Here is a 16,814-nt window from a genome sequence, read left to right as displayed (position 1 = left end):
TAGATTATTTTACCAGCATCTTTATTATATTCCAAGATATATAATTTTCAAAATATATTCTGATATGGGTTACGATTTGTCTTTTAATTCAAATTTTAGTACTCATTGTACTACATCTTTATCAGTTTGAAAATACTACAATTCACGCGATTTGTGTCACCAATACTTTGTCTAATGTATAGTATCATTGCTACGCACTTGTTCACGAAATTACAACATTTTAAAAGCAAAGTGAGCACAACTGACACCAAATCTTCTGATCGGTAAATACCACCAGTTTCCATTAGATTTATCCCTGAAATACATTCGTAACTATGAAAATCAATTGTTATATCAAAACACAATTATAATCTGAATGTGGTATCATACACTGGTTACATTGATATCGGGACTCATGGGATACACCAACAACATCACGTTGAGCGTTTCTGCTTTGGAACATACGTTTTCCAATTCTAACTGTGATATCAGTAAAAAAATTAAGTATGTGAATCACTACTGACCCTGTGTACGGAATGTATCACGTTTGATATTATGACATATTTATATGAGAAAGTATCACTTTCGGAGGCCAATTGTCCTCCTTTTTGGCGAAGGACATGCACTGGAGCACAGACTTTTAAAGAACCTATGACACCAAAATATCACGTTTTCTGATTATTTGAAAAAAAGAACAAAGCTAACAATATTTTTTCGTCAAATATATGTTATTGAATGTTTTGTTGTCAAAAGATTTTTTCAAACTAATGATATCTGCAACAAATTTGAGGTTGGCTACATGTGACGGCACATTGGATATGTACACCAGTTCGACACAGCGACTAAAAAGACGGGTATGTTTTTCAAAGTGAATATTGCTATCATTTATTGCTATTATTTATTCATTGCTTTTTATTGTTAAATATAATGTTATATTTTGGTGTCAAGGGCGCGGTCACATAAATCGTGCGATCGTCGCACGATTTTGATTCCAAAGTATTTTAAAGCTGTGACAGAACCAACCACATACATGGATCCAAAACAGCATTTTGTGTACCAAGACATTTGCACTTTGCAGGAGACGCACATTTTGTCGTGATGAAGTTAGTAATCGTAGGACGATCGCGCGACCTAACATAACTCCTGATGAACGCCTTGAAATTGTTTACAGCCAGATGTCGGAGCTACAGTCTCCGCCCGGGTAGCGCACTTCGTGAGCCAGCACGGGGCCATGCGGCTCCTGCCCGAAGTCCACCAGGAAGTTCTGGTTCAGGGACAGGCCTCCAACATCGGTGTTCACGTCAACAATGAACATCAAGGAACCCTCTCTGCAAAGATGAAAATGAAAACGTTAGAATGACATTTTAGGATACGTTAACGTGTAACTTTTGACTGAGAAATAAAATTAATGGGGCCGGCCGGCCAAACCACAATGAAAATCGGAAAGCTGAAATAATCTACGAAATTATTGTTTTGGAACAATATCAATATTTTGCCATATTTTGTAAACTTCTATCTATATTACTGTGTGATTGATATGTATCAGTATTGTATTTCTTTACTCATAGCTGATTTATTTCATGTACCAACATTCCGTATTCCATTTTCAAAATTTGGTGAAATCACATACACATATTAAAGCAAGCTTTATTGACACGACAAAAAGTAAAGTAACTTTTGTATGGTCAAATATAAACTGCAAAAAAGTAGATACAGAGTAAATCTTAAAACTCTACTACCTATACGATATAAGAGAGTAAGAAAACCTCCATACAATTAGGTGGCCGGCGAAACATGAGTGTCACTATCTTTTCTAATCACAAAGCAATCTTTAAAATGACTACATTGCTTTGATTTTCGTCTTATCTACAATTGAAAGTGAGTGAAATATATCTCACGTGATCATGTCCGGGTAGAACTGTTTGTCCCAGCCGCTGTACAGAGATGTGGTGACGTAGAGCCGCTTGCCATCGAGACTGAGCTGCAGCATCTGCGGGGCCGAGCCGGCCTTCACCCGCCCGTTCAGCACCAGGGGATCGGGCTGCTGCTTCAGCTCAGGGTCGTGGGTCACCTTCACGGGGCCGCCCTTACAGATACTTCCACCAAGGAAAAGCTGCCAAATAAACCTGGCGTTACTTAAAGTTTAATAATTATACCAGTCGTTCTATATACAGTAGAAGCCAGTTAATTGCACAACGGATAATAGCACACTTCTGTTAACTGCACGGAATCTCCAAATCCAGTCACGGTTGTGCGGGCCAGCTTAATAACTTCGCTTTGTTGCACCATTCGGATAATTGCACGAAAAGCACTGGCGAATGGGGTGTGAAATTAAGCGGCTTCTACTGTATAACGCTAGTCCATTTTTACCCACGGGGTAGCAAATATCCGTTGTTTTTAAAATCAGGGTATTTAGGGATATCAAGTCGGCAGATGACGGTTTCAAACTTCAAAATGGTATAGTTTAAAATCACTATCCTTCGACTTGCCCTGTCTTAACGGATATAGGTTAATTACTCCCACGGATAAATGTGAACTGACGTTATATATAGTGCGTTATATTCATTTTCTACATTACATCAGACATGTACAGTCGCTGACCTCCCCTACGTGTATCTAATTAAACTGCCAAAACCGGATATATCCGGCACATATATACATGCTCTGTGTGCCGCAGCCGGATATATCCGGGAGAACGTATTCCCCTGAAGTAGCAACTTTGCGCGCGTGTAGCGCACGAACCTCGGAAGTTAGGGACTTCGGTATTGTTTGGGGTTTTTTTTGGAGGTCAGCGGCCAACCCTGGCACTTATAGCATTTTATAGGGCTAAATTCTGGCAATTTAAGGGTTAAATGAATAATAGCTTAAGTGTCCTCTTTGTGGGCAAGTTTCAAGCGGTCAGAAGATACTTAAGGTCCGCAATCGATCCACCTATGATTCACTAAAAACGTTCCTCTCTCCTCAAGTACCACAATAAAGACGTTTCCAAATGAGAAAAGGAACGTTGTTGATAGTTTATGCTTTGTTCTTCCCACTAACCTGACCGACCAACTTGGGGTTCCTGCGGTCGGTGATGTCATACTGCCTGACGTCACCGTGCAGCCAGTTGCTGAAGTACAGGAACCGGTCGTCCATGGAGATCAGAATGTCCGTGATGAGCCCTGGGATTTGTAACACAGAAATTTGATGTAGACCAATACAGAAACTTGCCGTGACAACGTTACGGTCCTGTATAATATATGTTCTGTCCAGACAGGCGTGTTTTCATATCCTGCAAAGAGTTGCTGCACAGAGCGTTGCTAAAGAACTGATTTCTCAACTAAACGTTGCACTACCAACAGTATGTAAGCGCATTTCCCAGCGTACACAGCAAGACCAATATGGCTCCTGAAATTATCATTCAATATTTTTGTTTTACATCATACATTTTGCTAAGATATCCACCTACCTGGCATCTCGGGTAGAGCCCAGCCCTCAACCTTCTTATTCGGGATGTCAATCACCTTCTCTGTGGCCCAGTCACCTCTCTGGAAGTAAATCATCAGAACATAATTACAAGGACTTACGAGAAATAAGGATTGACATGCACCGATGTTGAGAGCGCCACTACTTATCCTACAATGACTTACATACTCGAAGTATTACCACTTGCCAATGGGAAATACACAAGAAATTCATAACAATTGGCTCTGTAACCCCGCCTCATAAATACATAACATACTTTCACATAGGATGAATCATTGGATGTATATTTTGTTTAATATGTAGTGTCATGCATTCTGTTTCTGATTCTTTTATGCATTCCTGATTTACTCATTTATATACCTATTTATTTATTGGTTTGGCCATTCAGCATACATAGCCTGGGTGCCCGACTAGCCTGTGGCTATTGCAAAGGGCTAAGCATTAGCATTAGGGATAGCATTCCAAATATATATGAATTCCCATCAAATCATCTGAATCATGAATTGAACTCTACGGCTTTAAGAAGTTGTCTTGAATGCATCTTACCGGGGTCTTGTAGAACCTGAAGACGTTGCTGCTCAGTGCACAGCCCACGTACCCTTGCGGTTCGTCCGGGTTGTGCAGGAAGCGGATCTCCAGTGGAATGGCGCCCTCCGGCCCGAGGTCAATGTCCTGGATGCGCCTGTGAGTTGTCCAGTCCCACACGTGCAGGCTCTGACCGTACTTTCCTTAAATATATAATATTCATCTGGGTTATTATTTGCAGCCAGTAGGTACCAATTTTGAGAAATGGGAATAAGAAAGAAAATGAATAGATGAACATACAAAGTTATTTACAAGAAATTTTGATTGGTGAATTTTTCTTTCCTTAATTCGTGACAGAAAAAAAATGAATAGATTTTATCGGTATGGCGGCCTTGAAAAGGTGTCTTCTAACAAGAAACGCCTGTTCTGCCATACCGTATACTGTATTGAAGAAATTTAGTAAATAAAGAAATAAAGTTTTTTTACAAGAAATGTTGGTGTCTGAATGGTATTGAATTATATCAATGACTTTAAAACGTGCACAAGTTAGTAGTAACGACTATTATATTCCTTGCCAAACAATTGCGTAATTAAAACAAGCTGTCTGAAGAATTGAGAAACATAAAAAAATAAATTCTATACTTTGCAAAATAGACTTAATACAATGTTTGAGAATTTGGTAGATAGATATCGAAAATACACACAATTAGTCATTCGCTCATTACATAATATTGCAAGTTTTTTAAGGAAGCGCACGAGAAGCTTAATTCATTCTAATCCCCAAGCAGATCCTACAATGGCATAAGGTAGTACCAAACTGGCCAAGGAGTGTAGTCAGCCAGGATGTGTCCATTTGCCATGTGTCGAAACACACTCCTGAGCCGGCTTCACTCCACTGCCGTCTTATGCTATTTTATACTACCGTAGGATCTGCTTGGAGGTTAAATCCACCGGAAAACACGAAAAATATAGTCTCACCTTCGGCGTAATGCTGGGGGTCGAATCCGTAGGCCAGCAGTTTGGGGTGCCCCCACTCCGTACTGATCATGACGTTGTGCCGTGGCTGGTACCAGAAGTCGTACCCGAACTCTGTGTGGTCTCCCGGGGCCTCCCAGTTCCCCTTCACCTCAAATGTCTCCCCGTCCAGCAAGACAAATCCTCCTAAATACAGAGAAAAAATGCGAACGTTCAATCTTCAAAGTCCGAGATCGCGAGATCAAGACTATGTCATTTTCCGTGATCAAGATGTGCTGTCAGACATCGAAAATTTGCAGGTACGTACTATACCTTTAAAACAGTCACTGTTGGAAGAAAATTGGTAGAAACTGTATACGTACGTGACTGATGAACCTCTTCAACTACATTTGCATTATACAAAAAATGCACATCAATTCATAGTTAGGATAAACCTGTGCTCTAACTAGATTTCTTTTGCATACCAATTCACAGCTATAGGACATGTAAAAGACTCTCTCCAACAAGTTTTCTACAGTGTAGCTGACGAAAGACACCGGATGGTTGTCTGAAACGTCTGACTGTTTCCAAAACCATATCCAGTTGCTGGGGTAACTGCTTTTTGGCGTATCTTATTACCTGGATTTATAACCTTCATCGATGTATACAAAAGAGAGTTTTATTCAAATTTGACTGAAGTGTTCATCCAATACAAAATATAATGACTCGCAAAACTGAACCTTTGGTCTTCCGTATGTTTGACTGACCCATTATTCTCGACACGTGACCTTCCGGAAACGTGACGTCAGTAAATTCTTCCTCAGCCAAATATGGGTGGGGTAGCCAAATAAGGACAATTCCACAAAGTCTCACATGTTCTCGCGAAATCTCGTACCTTTAGCGTTTCCGCTCGGATCACCGATGGTGCTGATCATGATCTCGCCGCTGCCCAGGCAATGTGTAGTGTGGGGGTTAGCCAATCCGGTCTTCCAGTACAGCTCAGTCGGTTCCACAATCTATCATACACAAAAGTCAAAGGAAACATAAGCGATTCAGTTCATCTTACTGTTATGGACACTTTACCTTTGCGAATAACTACTCGTTCATCAGGTTGAAAATGACCGTATAGGAAAGCTATTCTTTAGTAGCCAAATGAAGTGTTATCTTCTGCATATGGCTGTAAATACATGAATTCTGTGATAAGTACAAATCACTTTACGTTTGGGACCGCATTCCTAACATTGCAGCAGCGACACCAAGCTGCAGTACGACGTAGTGATCATTGCGCCGACAAAGGTGACAGACGGTCATCGAAATTTCGTCTGTTATAACTCTTTGGTTGTGACCAAAGAACTTCGTGATCCAGTCATTTACAAAGATGATAAAATTATTCATGGATATAAATCACTCAATGTAGTGGCGTCGTGTGTGACATAACTGGTAGAGCGCTCGGTTCGGAATCTACTGAGGTCCCGAGTTTGATACCCGCCGTGCCCCCGACGTTGTGCCCTTAGGAAAGACACGTTACAGGACCTTCCTCACTTTAACCAGGTGTAAAAATTGGTACCTGACTTCGGTCGGGGAGGTAGAATACTACAGTTACCTTCCGTCTATAGTGTGTATGTGGAGCTGTTAAAATAAGTTACTAAAACTTGAGTGCAGTGCCACATTGTCCTCGTCTGTCCGAAAGAAAATTTAAAAATCACTAAATCTAATACTTAAGATCATAATCACCTTGTGAATGCTAGGAGCTCGTGGATTGGTCCCCGTATCGATGACGTATATCCGGCTGGAGATGAGACCGGGACAGATCAGACGGTTCCGACGCTTGCTTGGGTCGTCAAAACACGAGCTGCAGGCGTTCCACCCCGTGTGGTGAAGTTCATCCTTCAGGTTCGGCACCTCCAAACGGTGGATAACCTACGAGAAATAAATCATCACGGATTCGGTTAGTCAAACTAGACGGGTCTGTGTAGAGTTTGATCATTTTTATAGCGTTAAACAATGTCCGTATACGTTTTCTTACGTGTAGATGTCTTTTCAACATTTAGGTTTTATTACATTCAGCGAGAAGAGATGTTCAAATGGAGGTATTAGTTCAAAATTAACCTTGTGTGTATGTGTGTGTTTATGTAAATGCAGAAATGTTCGCGGTGGATTAATGTTCGCGGTTTTCGCGGTGACCACTGCACCGCGAATTTAAATCCACCGCGAACATTCTTCTATCATGGTATTAGATTGCAGTCTATGGTGTTACCGCGAACTTAAATCCACCGCGAAAAGTCATTTTTCCCGCTACCGCGAAATTAAATCCCCGCGAACTTAAATGCATTTACAGTATTCTATGAACCCGTACCTTGCTGTATGTCGGTGATTTGGGATCCACGTCCACAGTAGCAACATAGTCAGGCCTGTTTATACCTGAAAAGATACGCGATGCTTTGTATGTCAAAAAATCTTAAATACAATACTAGTGTTTTATGAAATTGACCATGTTCACAACACTAAACAAAGGAAAACGAAAGCACTTTATCAAATGCCATTGTTGCATTCTTAATATCTACTTACTGACCAGTGTTTCATGATATTGACTATGTTTACAACATTATACAAAAGAAACCGAAACACTTCATTTAGTGCAGTTATTGGTGCATTTATAAGATCTATTTTACTAACCGGTGTTGCGGTAAATACAGGGCAGGTAGACTATCTGCTCCTGGGGTGCCTTCATGGCGTCCAGCGGGGTGCGGTACCCGGGCCCGCAGCCAGAGGCGCTGCAGCACGACTGCTGCACCTGTCCTGCCGACAGGTGACCCTTCACGACCTCCAAACGATCGCCTAGGCAACCAAAACAATGACGTCAATCATTCCGTCGTCATGGTAACTCAAAAAGTAAGGTAACTAGAATACTAGTTTGAAATAGTTCCTTTGCTTTAATCATGTCCAAAAAAATCCCATTATTCAAGCCATGTTGCTTATATGGATAATATCTTCTGGGACCCCCCAAAAATGATGCGAGTGTGCAAATGAAGAAAAACAAAGTTTGGCCAAATAACGTTACATGTAATATGAGACCCGTGGGCTGGAAGGTTGTACAAAGGACTTAACACACAGATTATGATATACCGAACAATAGGTTCTTTTTATTGTTCGTCATATCAGAAAAATTATAATTTTTAAAAGGTGGAAAATCTGACAGTCCCTCGAAAACTTCATGGTTTCTGAGTTTCCAGCCTAATAGTAATATTTGATTAAAGGATGTAACGAGAAATGTCGCACAGAACGTAACATGACACTACGTATACCTTCTAAGGTAGAGAAAACACGGGTCGATATGGGTATCACGTTTCTAGCTATGTGGTCTCGCCACGTCTACTCAACAAGGCACTGGTTAAATATTTAACTTACTTGACTGATGGACCATTCCATCTTTACCAGTGGGAGGGGTCTTTTAAAACATAGAAAATAGTACTTTTTGTGTATTTTCCCCATAGACCAGAGACACAGAGAGAAAGAGAGAGACAGGGAGATAGAGAGAAAGAGAAAGATAGAGAGAAAGAGGAGAGAGAGAGAGGAGAGAGGGAAGAGGAGAGAGAGGGAGAGAGAGAGAAAGAGAGAGAGAGAGAGAGAGAGGAGAGAGAGAGAGAGGAGAGAGGGAGAGGAGAGAGGGGGAGAGAGAGAGAGGAGAGAGAGGAGAGAGAGAGAGAGAAGGAGAGAAAGAGAGAGAGAGAGAGAGAGAGAGAGCGAGTGATGTATCTAAAAGTAGACAAAAAGGTTGTTGTTTTCAATAGTTAGGCACCGTGGCCAAGAAACGGCAGGTACCTAAAAACATTATTTTAACTGTAGCTCTTCTAGACTAACGTACTGCTGGATAAAATGTGGGTCACGAAGACTACACCTGTTATTATCTTGTCAACTCTAACCTGTAATTACAATAAGACTGATGACTGGAAAACTAAACGCTTCACTGATACAGCATTTATCCGTATGGTTATTTTTGTGATCCCCACAAGGCTTCAAACGTTCAGTGTTTTTCAACGGTTGACTACTTGCCAAGTAGTCTGTCATTTACAGTGAAAACACTTACAGTCAAGGGTTTCCTCTTTCTTTAAGACATTCGATATGCTGTGAAACACTTTAAGTCTTAAATGTAGTATCACTAGATATACATTTGCATCAGGAAAGGTTCCAGGTGAAAACCCTTCTTTTCTAATTCTTTGAACCCCTACCCCGTATGCTACACTGAGTGGTAGCATCCCTGTCACAGTGTTAATGAAACAGCATTAAAGGCATGCCAGACTTGTTTTGTCACGACACCTGCACTGTTTTTATGCAGTGGTTCATACGGAACTATCGTTTCATTGTTCCGTGGAAGGTGTGACGTTACAGAATGGGGGTGGGAGGGGCTGTGGGTAAAGTCCTCCTTGTTGTTGGCCTCAGACCTATTTCGCAATCACAATGTCACGTTTTGAATGAATTTCTGGAACCATATGAGCTTGAAAATATTTCCTAGCAGGGACGTTTGGTCCAGGTTATCTAGCCTTCATAAAACGCATTCATAACAATATCAAGTGGAAAACGTAGCTAGCTACACGTATCATAAAACAGCAAAGATTGGAAACGTTAACGTCCCATGATCGCAAACCGAGCTCTTTGGTACTTGTGTTTACGGTGGTCTGCAAAACTATTGTTATCTTTACAGCTGAACTCGAAAATTTTGACTCAACAAAACCGGGAATATTGTGACTCGTTGGAAGGAAAGTGTATCGCTGTTTATGCCACCCCTAAAACCACAATGCATGGTGACACAGCACATATGGAGTCCGCTTGCTGTATATAGCAAATAACGTGCACGCTCAGAACAAAAAAAAAAGACTTGAGAAAAGCAACTTGATTGTACACAACATACATCTAGAAACTGGTACAAAGTCTGTCCCTATAACTGCTGACTAGGCCTAAGTGTTATGTAGTAAACCCATAGCACATTAACATTTAACATTCATAACCTTACGTTGACCCCTACTCCAAACAGTGCCTAAGCAAACTTACGGCTTACGAACTTAGCGGCCCCACCAGCCACACGTCTTAACAATACAAACCTGCTATCTATATGCAAGCTGAGCGTATGTTACCATACACAGAAACGTTTTAAACTTACCCATGATGCTGATTATGCAAGGTATTCCCGTGGAATAAGACAATGTTGACACAGTTTGGTACTGGGGAAGTCGAGGTGTAGAATGGCCTAATTTCGAACTCTTGCCTGACCGTATCGGTATCTGGACCGTGCCATTGGCATTAGGAGACAAGTGGAGGGGTGTTTTCTGTTTGTGACCCAAGAAGGATCGGTTCCCAAGCAAAAAGAGCAACCAAAACAAGAGTCCGTAGGATACAAACCTGTATGAAATAATTATGATGTTTGTCGTGTGGGCTATAAAATTAAGTGTTTGGTACCCTCTTTAGTCTAAGGTCACATTTCCAAACCCGGGCCCGGCCGGGATGTTGTAAAAAACGAGAAAATAAAATGTATACCTAGAAATGTACACAAATCATGCCCATGAATCTTATTTTGACATTTTGTGAAATTTAATGTCCTTTATATCATTCTTTTCGCTCCCGAAAGCTGCCCGACTGGGCCCCTGTTTGGAAAAAAAATTGTTCTTAATTGTGGTTAGGCGAGGGGATGATGTGACCTCCTTAGTTCATAAAGTTTCTTGTACGATTTATTTACAACACCAGAATTTACCAAGGCAGTGGTGTAACCTCTGCTTGGAGATTAGTCAAGACAGCGAGTGTTTCAACAGTACAGGATACCACTAGGCGAGCATGTACTAGTGTATGTAGTTGACAAAGGTTACTAGGCATAGCTACCTTGACCTCCCTATCGTAGACAGTCCTGTTTATTTTGGCGGAAGCGCTGATTTGCGATTGGCAACCGTGTTGAACATGAGCTATGTAAAGATTGTCCATGCCTCGAACAGGGAGTTTTGCCTAGTCCCCATACCAGGCTCTCTGGCCAGCAAAGGTGTATGAGCAATAAAAAAGACGGGGAAAGGCCTCAGAGAGCCTGCTATGGAGACTATTAAAGTTTTGTCGAATCTTTATAGCCCATGTTGAAAATCGCGAATAATCTATTCCTCCAAAAAATACTAAAACGCCGTCGCTACTCCAGAAGTCTGCAAAAGAGGCAACCCCACTCACAACTATGTCCTGAAACAGCCCTCAAGAACTGCCACGCCCCCTCCACATTTTCAGCCCTGCTTGTTTTTGAAGCGTTAGACCATGCAAAAAGCTTTCATCAATGAAAGCTCCTTGGGTAAACCGAGGGTGACAGCTCCAGGGGGTTAACACATATATAATGTTCATTCGTGCACATGTATACTCGTAACACACTGTTAAATCTGTGAGCTATATGCGTAACAGTGGGGTTCAAGCACCGCCAACCGACCATGCTAAACGGCTTTGAGTCTTTTGGTGTAATAGGTTGCGTGGTGGGTTTGTGGTCTGACCCCCAGGGATCGGCGTGGGTTCCGATCCCGGGAGTCAGGATATTGTTTCCTTCTGTATATGAACTGTTGAACCAACCTTCCATTGTGGTCTGTCGACTAAGATTGATGCACAAAAGTCGCCGCGCCCACCGCCTGAGGCGCAAGTCATGAGGCGTAAAGATGACAACATCATTACTTAGTCGGATTTGCAGACGTAAACAAGTCTGGGCCTTCGTAGTTGACTAAAGCTAACGCGTGAAGGTATTTCAACAAGCACTGCATGAAGATAATGTTACTGGAGTACGTTCAAACCGCAATAATGAACAAGCCGTTTTTCAGAGGTTATGTTTACTGGGATGATGCAATATAGGATGTTTTCGCAAAAAATGTCCATGAGAAAACAATTCTTTCAAATGAATCAATCCTAGGTGTCACTACAACCCCCCCCCCCTTTCAAATCACAATATCTTAAGGGACCTTCTTGGCTGTACATTATATCTTCAAGCTTCTTACTCTAACGGTGACGCTTGGTATAAGTTGTTCAGACAAAACTGAGCACTTTACAATGTGGAAGGTTCCGGCTTTGATGACAAAACAATGAACTCAACTCACCCATTGTGTCTGACTCAATGACAGGAGTAACCTTAAGGTGGTATCTCACTGCACTTGGGGCACCGGTGCGGCACTGCGGGGTTCGTTCGTTGTGGCGGTATTTTCGGCGATTTTTTTTATAATTCAGATACTGCGTGATGCATCAAAGTATGACTTAAAAGACATCAAAACACACAAAACGTATGAAAATTCGTTCTCTAGCTCTCAAATTCGTTGAGAAATCTTTCGAATCCCGCAGTGCCGCACCGATGCCCCAGGTGCAGTGAGATGCCACCTTTAGAACTGAATGTGACTTTTGTCAACAGTGCATGCCTCTGGCGATGATCCTATTTAAAATGGCCCTGACCCAAACCAAACTACCAATCTTACGTCCTTACCAAACATTCTTTTAATGGGAAATGTCTGTGGGAGGGTTGGAAGCGTCACGCTAATGGTAACAAGAAAGCTTTTAAAAAAAGCTGGCCGGGGCGCATTTGGAAGGACTACCTCAAAATTTCATGTTGTGTTCCAGTAAAATGTGCATCATTATTAAACTAGAAGTTTATATCTAAAATCTATGGGAAGTTGGCTGGAAACCTTTGTTCGCTTTATATGATGCTCTTTGCTGTGCTGCTTTTTGCTCACAGGTCTCATTTGCTTTCTTTGCTTTGTATGATGTTCTTTGTTCTGCAAGACTCTCTGTCTTCTGTTGATAGGTTTGTTTTTCTTGTTTGTCCTTGCATATTGCGCTTTGGATTGCAAGACCTTGCACTTTTTTATCATTTAAATTTGATGCTGCATTTGGTGACATTACTAATTGATTCAAGAGGCCTTCATTCCTGTTCTCTGGCATAGCACTTGGATGTTTGCTTGTGGTGCATGGCACAATGTTTTTCCCAGTACTTTGGTTACAATGTGGTGCAAATGGAAATGCTGTGTTTGGTTGTTGTAGGTTCTCTTTCGTAGATACAAACTCTGGTTTAACCAAGGTGTATGTGTGTTGTTGTTGAACTTGAAAGCAGTTTTCTGACTCAATCATAGAAGAAACATTGCTAGTCAGATTGATAATGTGTATACCAGTAGGTTCAACTGATAAGAAAACATTTTCTGCTTGTACTGGGACAACCTCAAAATTGCATGTTGTGTTCCAGTTAAGTTGTTGCAAGAATGAAACTAGATTGCTGTTTGAACTGTGCATGCTTAAAGTAGAAGTGCCATGGCTATCTGGCAATGCTGTTATGGGACTTCTGGCATGTGAGTCATAAACAAAATACTTGTTATCAGCGTGCAACAATGCTACTGTTGAACCAGTTATTCCATGTGCTGTTATGAAAAGACAAGTGTTGGATTCAGCAAATGCTGCTTCTAGGGCTTTCTTTAAGGTGTAATAAGGATAGACTGCTTCTGTGGCAAATATGTCTCCAGTGTAAGACTCTTTTATTGATACACGTACAGTATTGTTGTAAAGTTGCAAATAGTCTGGAATATCATCAACGGAGAGGAACTCCACACCAGATCTTAGTGATGGTTTTATGTAGGTGTATAGTGCATCTCCTTGAAAAAGTACACCATCAAGGTCTGTACTTGTCCAGGTAATTGCTTGTCTGCAAGTACTGTGGTTAACAACTGCCATTAAAGCATTTGCAGTGCATTGTTTGCCTCTATTATCTCCACTGAAAATGATGTCACCTTGGTGGTATTTTCCCGATAAAATAGATTCACACATTGTTCACAATATATGTGTTCTTTGCTTGACTTTATTTGCACAATGCACAGTGCTCAGTGGCACGATTGAGTCTGGTGTGTGCAAAATGCACAGTGCTCAATGGCACGATTGGTCTGGTGTGTGCAAAATGCACAGTGCTCAATGGCACGATTGGTCTGGTGTGTGCAAAATGCACAGTGCTCAATGGCACGATAGGTCTGGTGTGTGCAAAATGCACAGTGCTCAATGGCACGATAGGTCTGGTGTGTGCAAAATGCACAGTGCTCAGTGGCACAATTGGTCTGGTGTGTGCAAAATGCAGTGCTCAGTGGCACGATTGAGTCTGGTATGTGCAAAATGCACAGTGATCAATGATCTGTTAATAGGTCTCAAGGTCTAATTTGGTTGGATCAAGGACTCTCTTTCAAACCTCTTTGGTTGGATGCAAAATGTAATGCGTAGATTTCAGCAGAAGAAGTATAAATGTGTACTGTGTAAAATCTTATTGAGTACAGACTTTTGCTAGCTGTAAGTTTCTGTATATTACTGTGTCACTTGTATATATAGCAGAGAACAGTCTAAGGCGTCACTGAAACAGAAAGAAAATATTGTCTTGATCACATAACATCTTACTAGTACCAACAAAAAGCAAAAATCTACAAAAGTTCAGGTGTGACATCTTGCCAACTGCTTTGCTGATTGTTTAACAGTTAGCTACAATCCGTTGTTTTCTACTATTCTTTGGAAATGTATGTTTTAATGTATTAGAATCCGATCCATCTTTTCAACTTGTACGATATTTTTACAATCAAAAATGCCCTGCATAATGCCTCGCATCGGCTCAAGCACAGTGCACCATTAAACTATCTAAATTCTCGTCAATCCCCACACACTGGTTTTACTAAAAAAACTATATACCGTTCCTTGGAAATATGTTTCAATGTGTCCGAATTCATGATCACTATCTTTTCAAATTGTACGTTACTCTTACGATCGAAAATGTCCTGCAGGACCTCCTGCAGCTGCATATATAGACGCACGCCCCCCTCCCACCCGCACGTAAACTGTTCCAATCGTTGCACAATAAACTTGACTGTATACCCTCCACAAAATCTTTCGTCAAATGTCGTGCTCATTTTACTCACATGACACTACGCCTTAGAATGTAATGTTATATTTTAATACATCCGAATTCCAGAAAGATAACTTTACAAACTGTACCAATTTCTGTACGATAAAAATCTCACCTCCTCCGCACCGTCAACGCCCGTGAGGGTATTTACCGGAATAACCCGAAATGACCCGGAATAACCCGGAATAACCGTAATATTTCTTGTTCCCATGGCCATATATACATTATTTTATGCCAAAATATTGCATTCTGCGATCTTAACTTATCAAAGCACACTGTATTTCGGTAGCTTTCATCCTTTATTAAGGTTATTCCGGGTTATTCCGGGTTATTCCGGGTTATTCCGCTAAATACCCGGACCCGTCAACGCTATCGCAAAATGAACCGTGCGATTTAACGACAACTCCTCAAATGTTACATGACCAGTGTTTTACTGCAAATCAAGAAACATTTTCCTTTCCTAGACTTTGCTAATGAGCGCTGCAATGTTTTCTGTACGAGTAGAGGTCATGGATAAACAGTATTCTTACAACGTTTATTTGAAGGGCTAAGAAGGGCTGAGAATTGTCGTAAAAACGCACGGTACATTGCGTTTATTTGAAGGGCTGAGAAGGGCTGAGAATTGTCGTAAAAACGCACGGTACATTTTGCGACCATAGCAGACCCATCCAAGGACGAACCATTAAACCGGGGACAAAGCCGGGCGCCTTCGGCGCCCCGGCAAAAACAGTCTCCTGGGTCAACTGAGGATACTACTAGTACTTATATACGATATATATACCAAAAGCTTCCATTAGCTCCAACTCACGCCACCGGCCGCACGGAACCTGCACCTCGCCTGAACGTGATACCCTCACAGAGGGTTTTGTTCAATATTTGATTGGGATTGAGTATATGTAGTGATGTGCAGTCCAAATTTGAGATACAACTAGAGTTCCACGACCCCATACCTTCGCAGGAATGATTGAAACATTTACCACTGGTATGTTACGTGTGTTTCTAATTGATTATGCAAATAATGTCCTCATCATTTGCATGAACTATACTACTAGTTGATCATCTCCCCCACCCAGATAACAGAAGCTGACAGTCTTGATGAAGAAAGAAGGCTATTTTAGAATTTAGTGTTCTATTTTAGAATTTGATTTTCTGATCATTTACTCAAATAATGTCCTCATTTATATAATCAATATCTAAATAATAAGACTCGAAAAACAGTATTGACTCACTCATTCATAAGACTAGTTACAGTGTAGATCCTACTGGATACATTTTTTTTCAGATTTAATGAGAGAGCAGTAGGTCCACTCCCATACTGTCAGCCATTCGTGACTTGTTACCCTTTACGATCTTGGTAGGTGTGTCCATGTCAAGGAAGGCGTCGTAAATAATTCTCTACCCGTCTTATTGTCGTGAAAACCAAGTACGTTTATTAAGTAGTTAATGGACTGACAGGCGCTAGTGGGGGGTCCCATGGGGCTCTACCATAAAAAACACAACTCAAGCTCGTAAATCACACGACTGGGTCCCTGTTTACTGTGTAATGTGACCTACTATTACACAACAATAAAATGCACTGTCACAATTACAATGCCGGGCCCCATTCCACCGGTCAAGTATGCATATGATACATTCAACTTTGCTCTACAAAAACAGACAGTACTTACCCATAGTGTCAGATCGTATGGCTAGCTTTGCGTCAAAGAGTCAGCAATGTTAAAAACCACAAAAGACCGGAGTAGTATAAATGTGCCTGCAGGCCACCTGGGATACTAGTACTTGTGCCAATAACAGGGTCAAAGGGTAAAGATGAAGTGACGTCATCAGCACCACGTGTGCGCTCAGGAGTTAACATAGACGTCATATACCGGAGAGGTGCAGACGGAACAAGTTGGATTGGGTCTTCTCTCTCTCTCTCGTTTGATTGGTCGTTAAAGAATTTAATTATGGTGTATCTTGTGTTTGAAATCACGAA

The 16,814-nt window shown here is 41.3% G+C and overlaps 1 protein-coding gene across 2 annotated transcripts; it reads right to left on the bottom strand.

Moving 5' to 3' along the window:
• Positions 1-4: 4 nt before the first annotated feature.
• Positions 5-16,647, bottom strand: LOC118403291 (methanethiol oxidase-like). Of its 2 annotated transcripts, none has more exons than XM_035801943.1 (11): positions 16,507-16,647; positions 7,600-7,761; positions 7,280-7,344; positions 6,658-6,843; positions 5,819-5,939; positions 4,948-5,130; positions 3,991-4,172; positions 3,428-3,506; positions 3,019-3,140; positions 1,878-2,092; positions 5-1,307 (listed from the first exon to the last, which is right to left on the bottom strand). In XM_035801943.1, exons 1-11 carry the CDS (start codon positions 16,508-16,510, stop codon positions 1,145-1,147), a joined length of 1,482 nt encoding a protein of 493 aa, XP_035657836.1. In that variant the 5' UTR covers positions 16,511-16,647; the 3' UTR covers positions 5-1,144. The 2 variants fall into 2 exon arrangements, with proteins under 2 accessions (XP_035657836.1, XP_035657837.1); XM_035801944.1 differs by lacking the exon at positions 16,507-16,647 and adding an exon at positions 10,082-10,213.
• Between the last annotated feature and the right edge of the window lie 167 nt (positions 16,648-16,814).

This window comes from Branchiostoma floridae, chromosome 16, assembly GCF_000003815.2.
Source record: "Branchiostoma floridae strain S238N-H82 chromosome 16, Bfl_VNyyK, whole genome shotgun sequence".
Classification (NCBI taxonomy): Eukaryota; Metazoa; Chordata; class Leptocardii; order Amphioxiformes; family Branchiostomatidae; genus Branchiostoma; species Branchiostoma floridae.
This window is presented reverse-complemented; position numbering and strand designations above follow the sequence as displayed.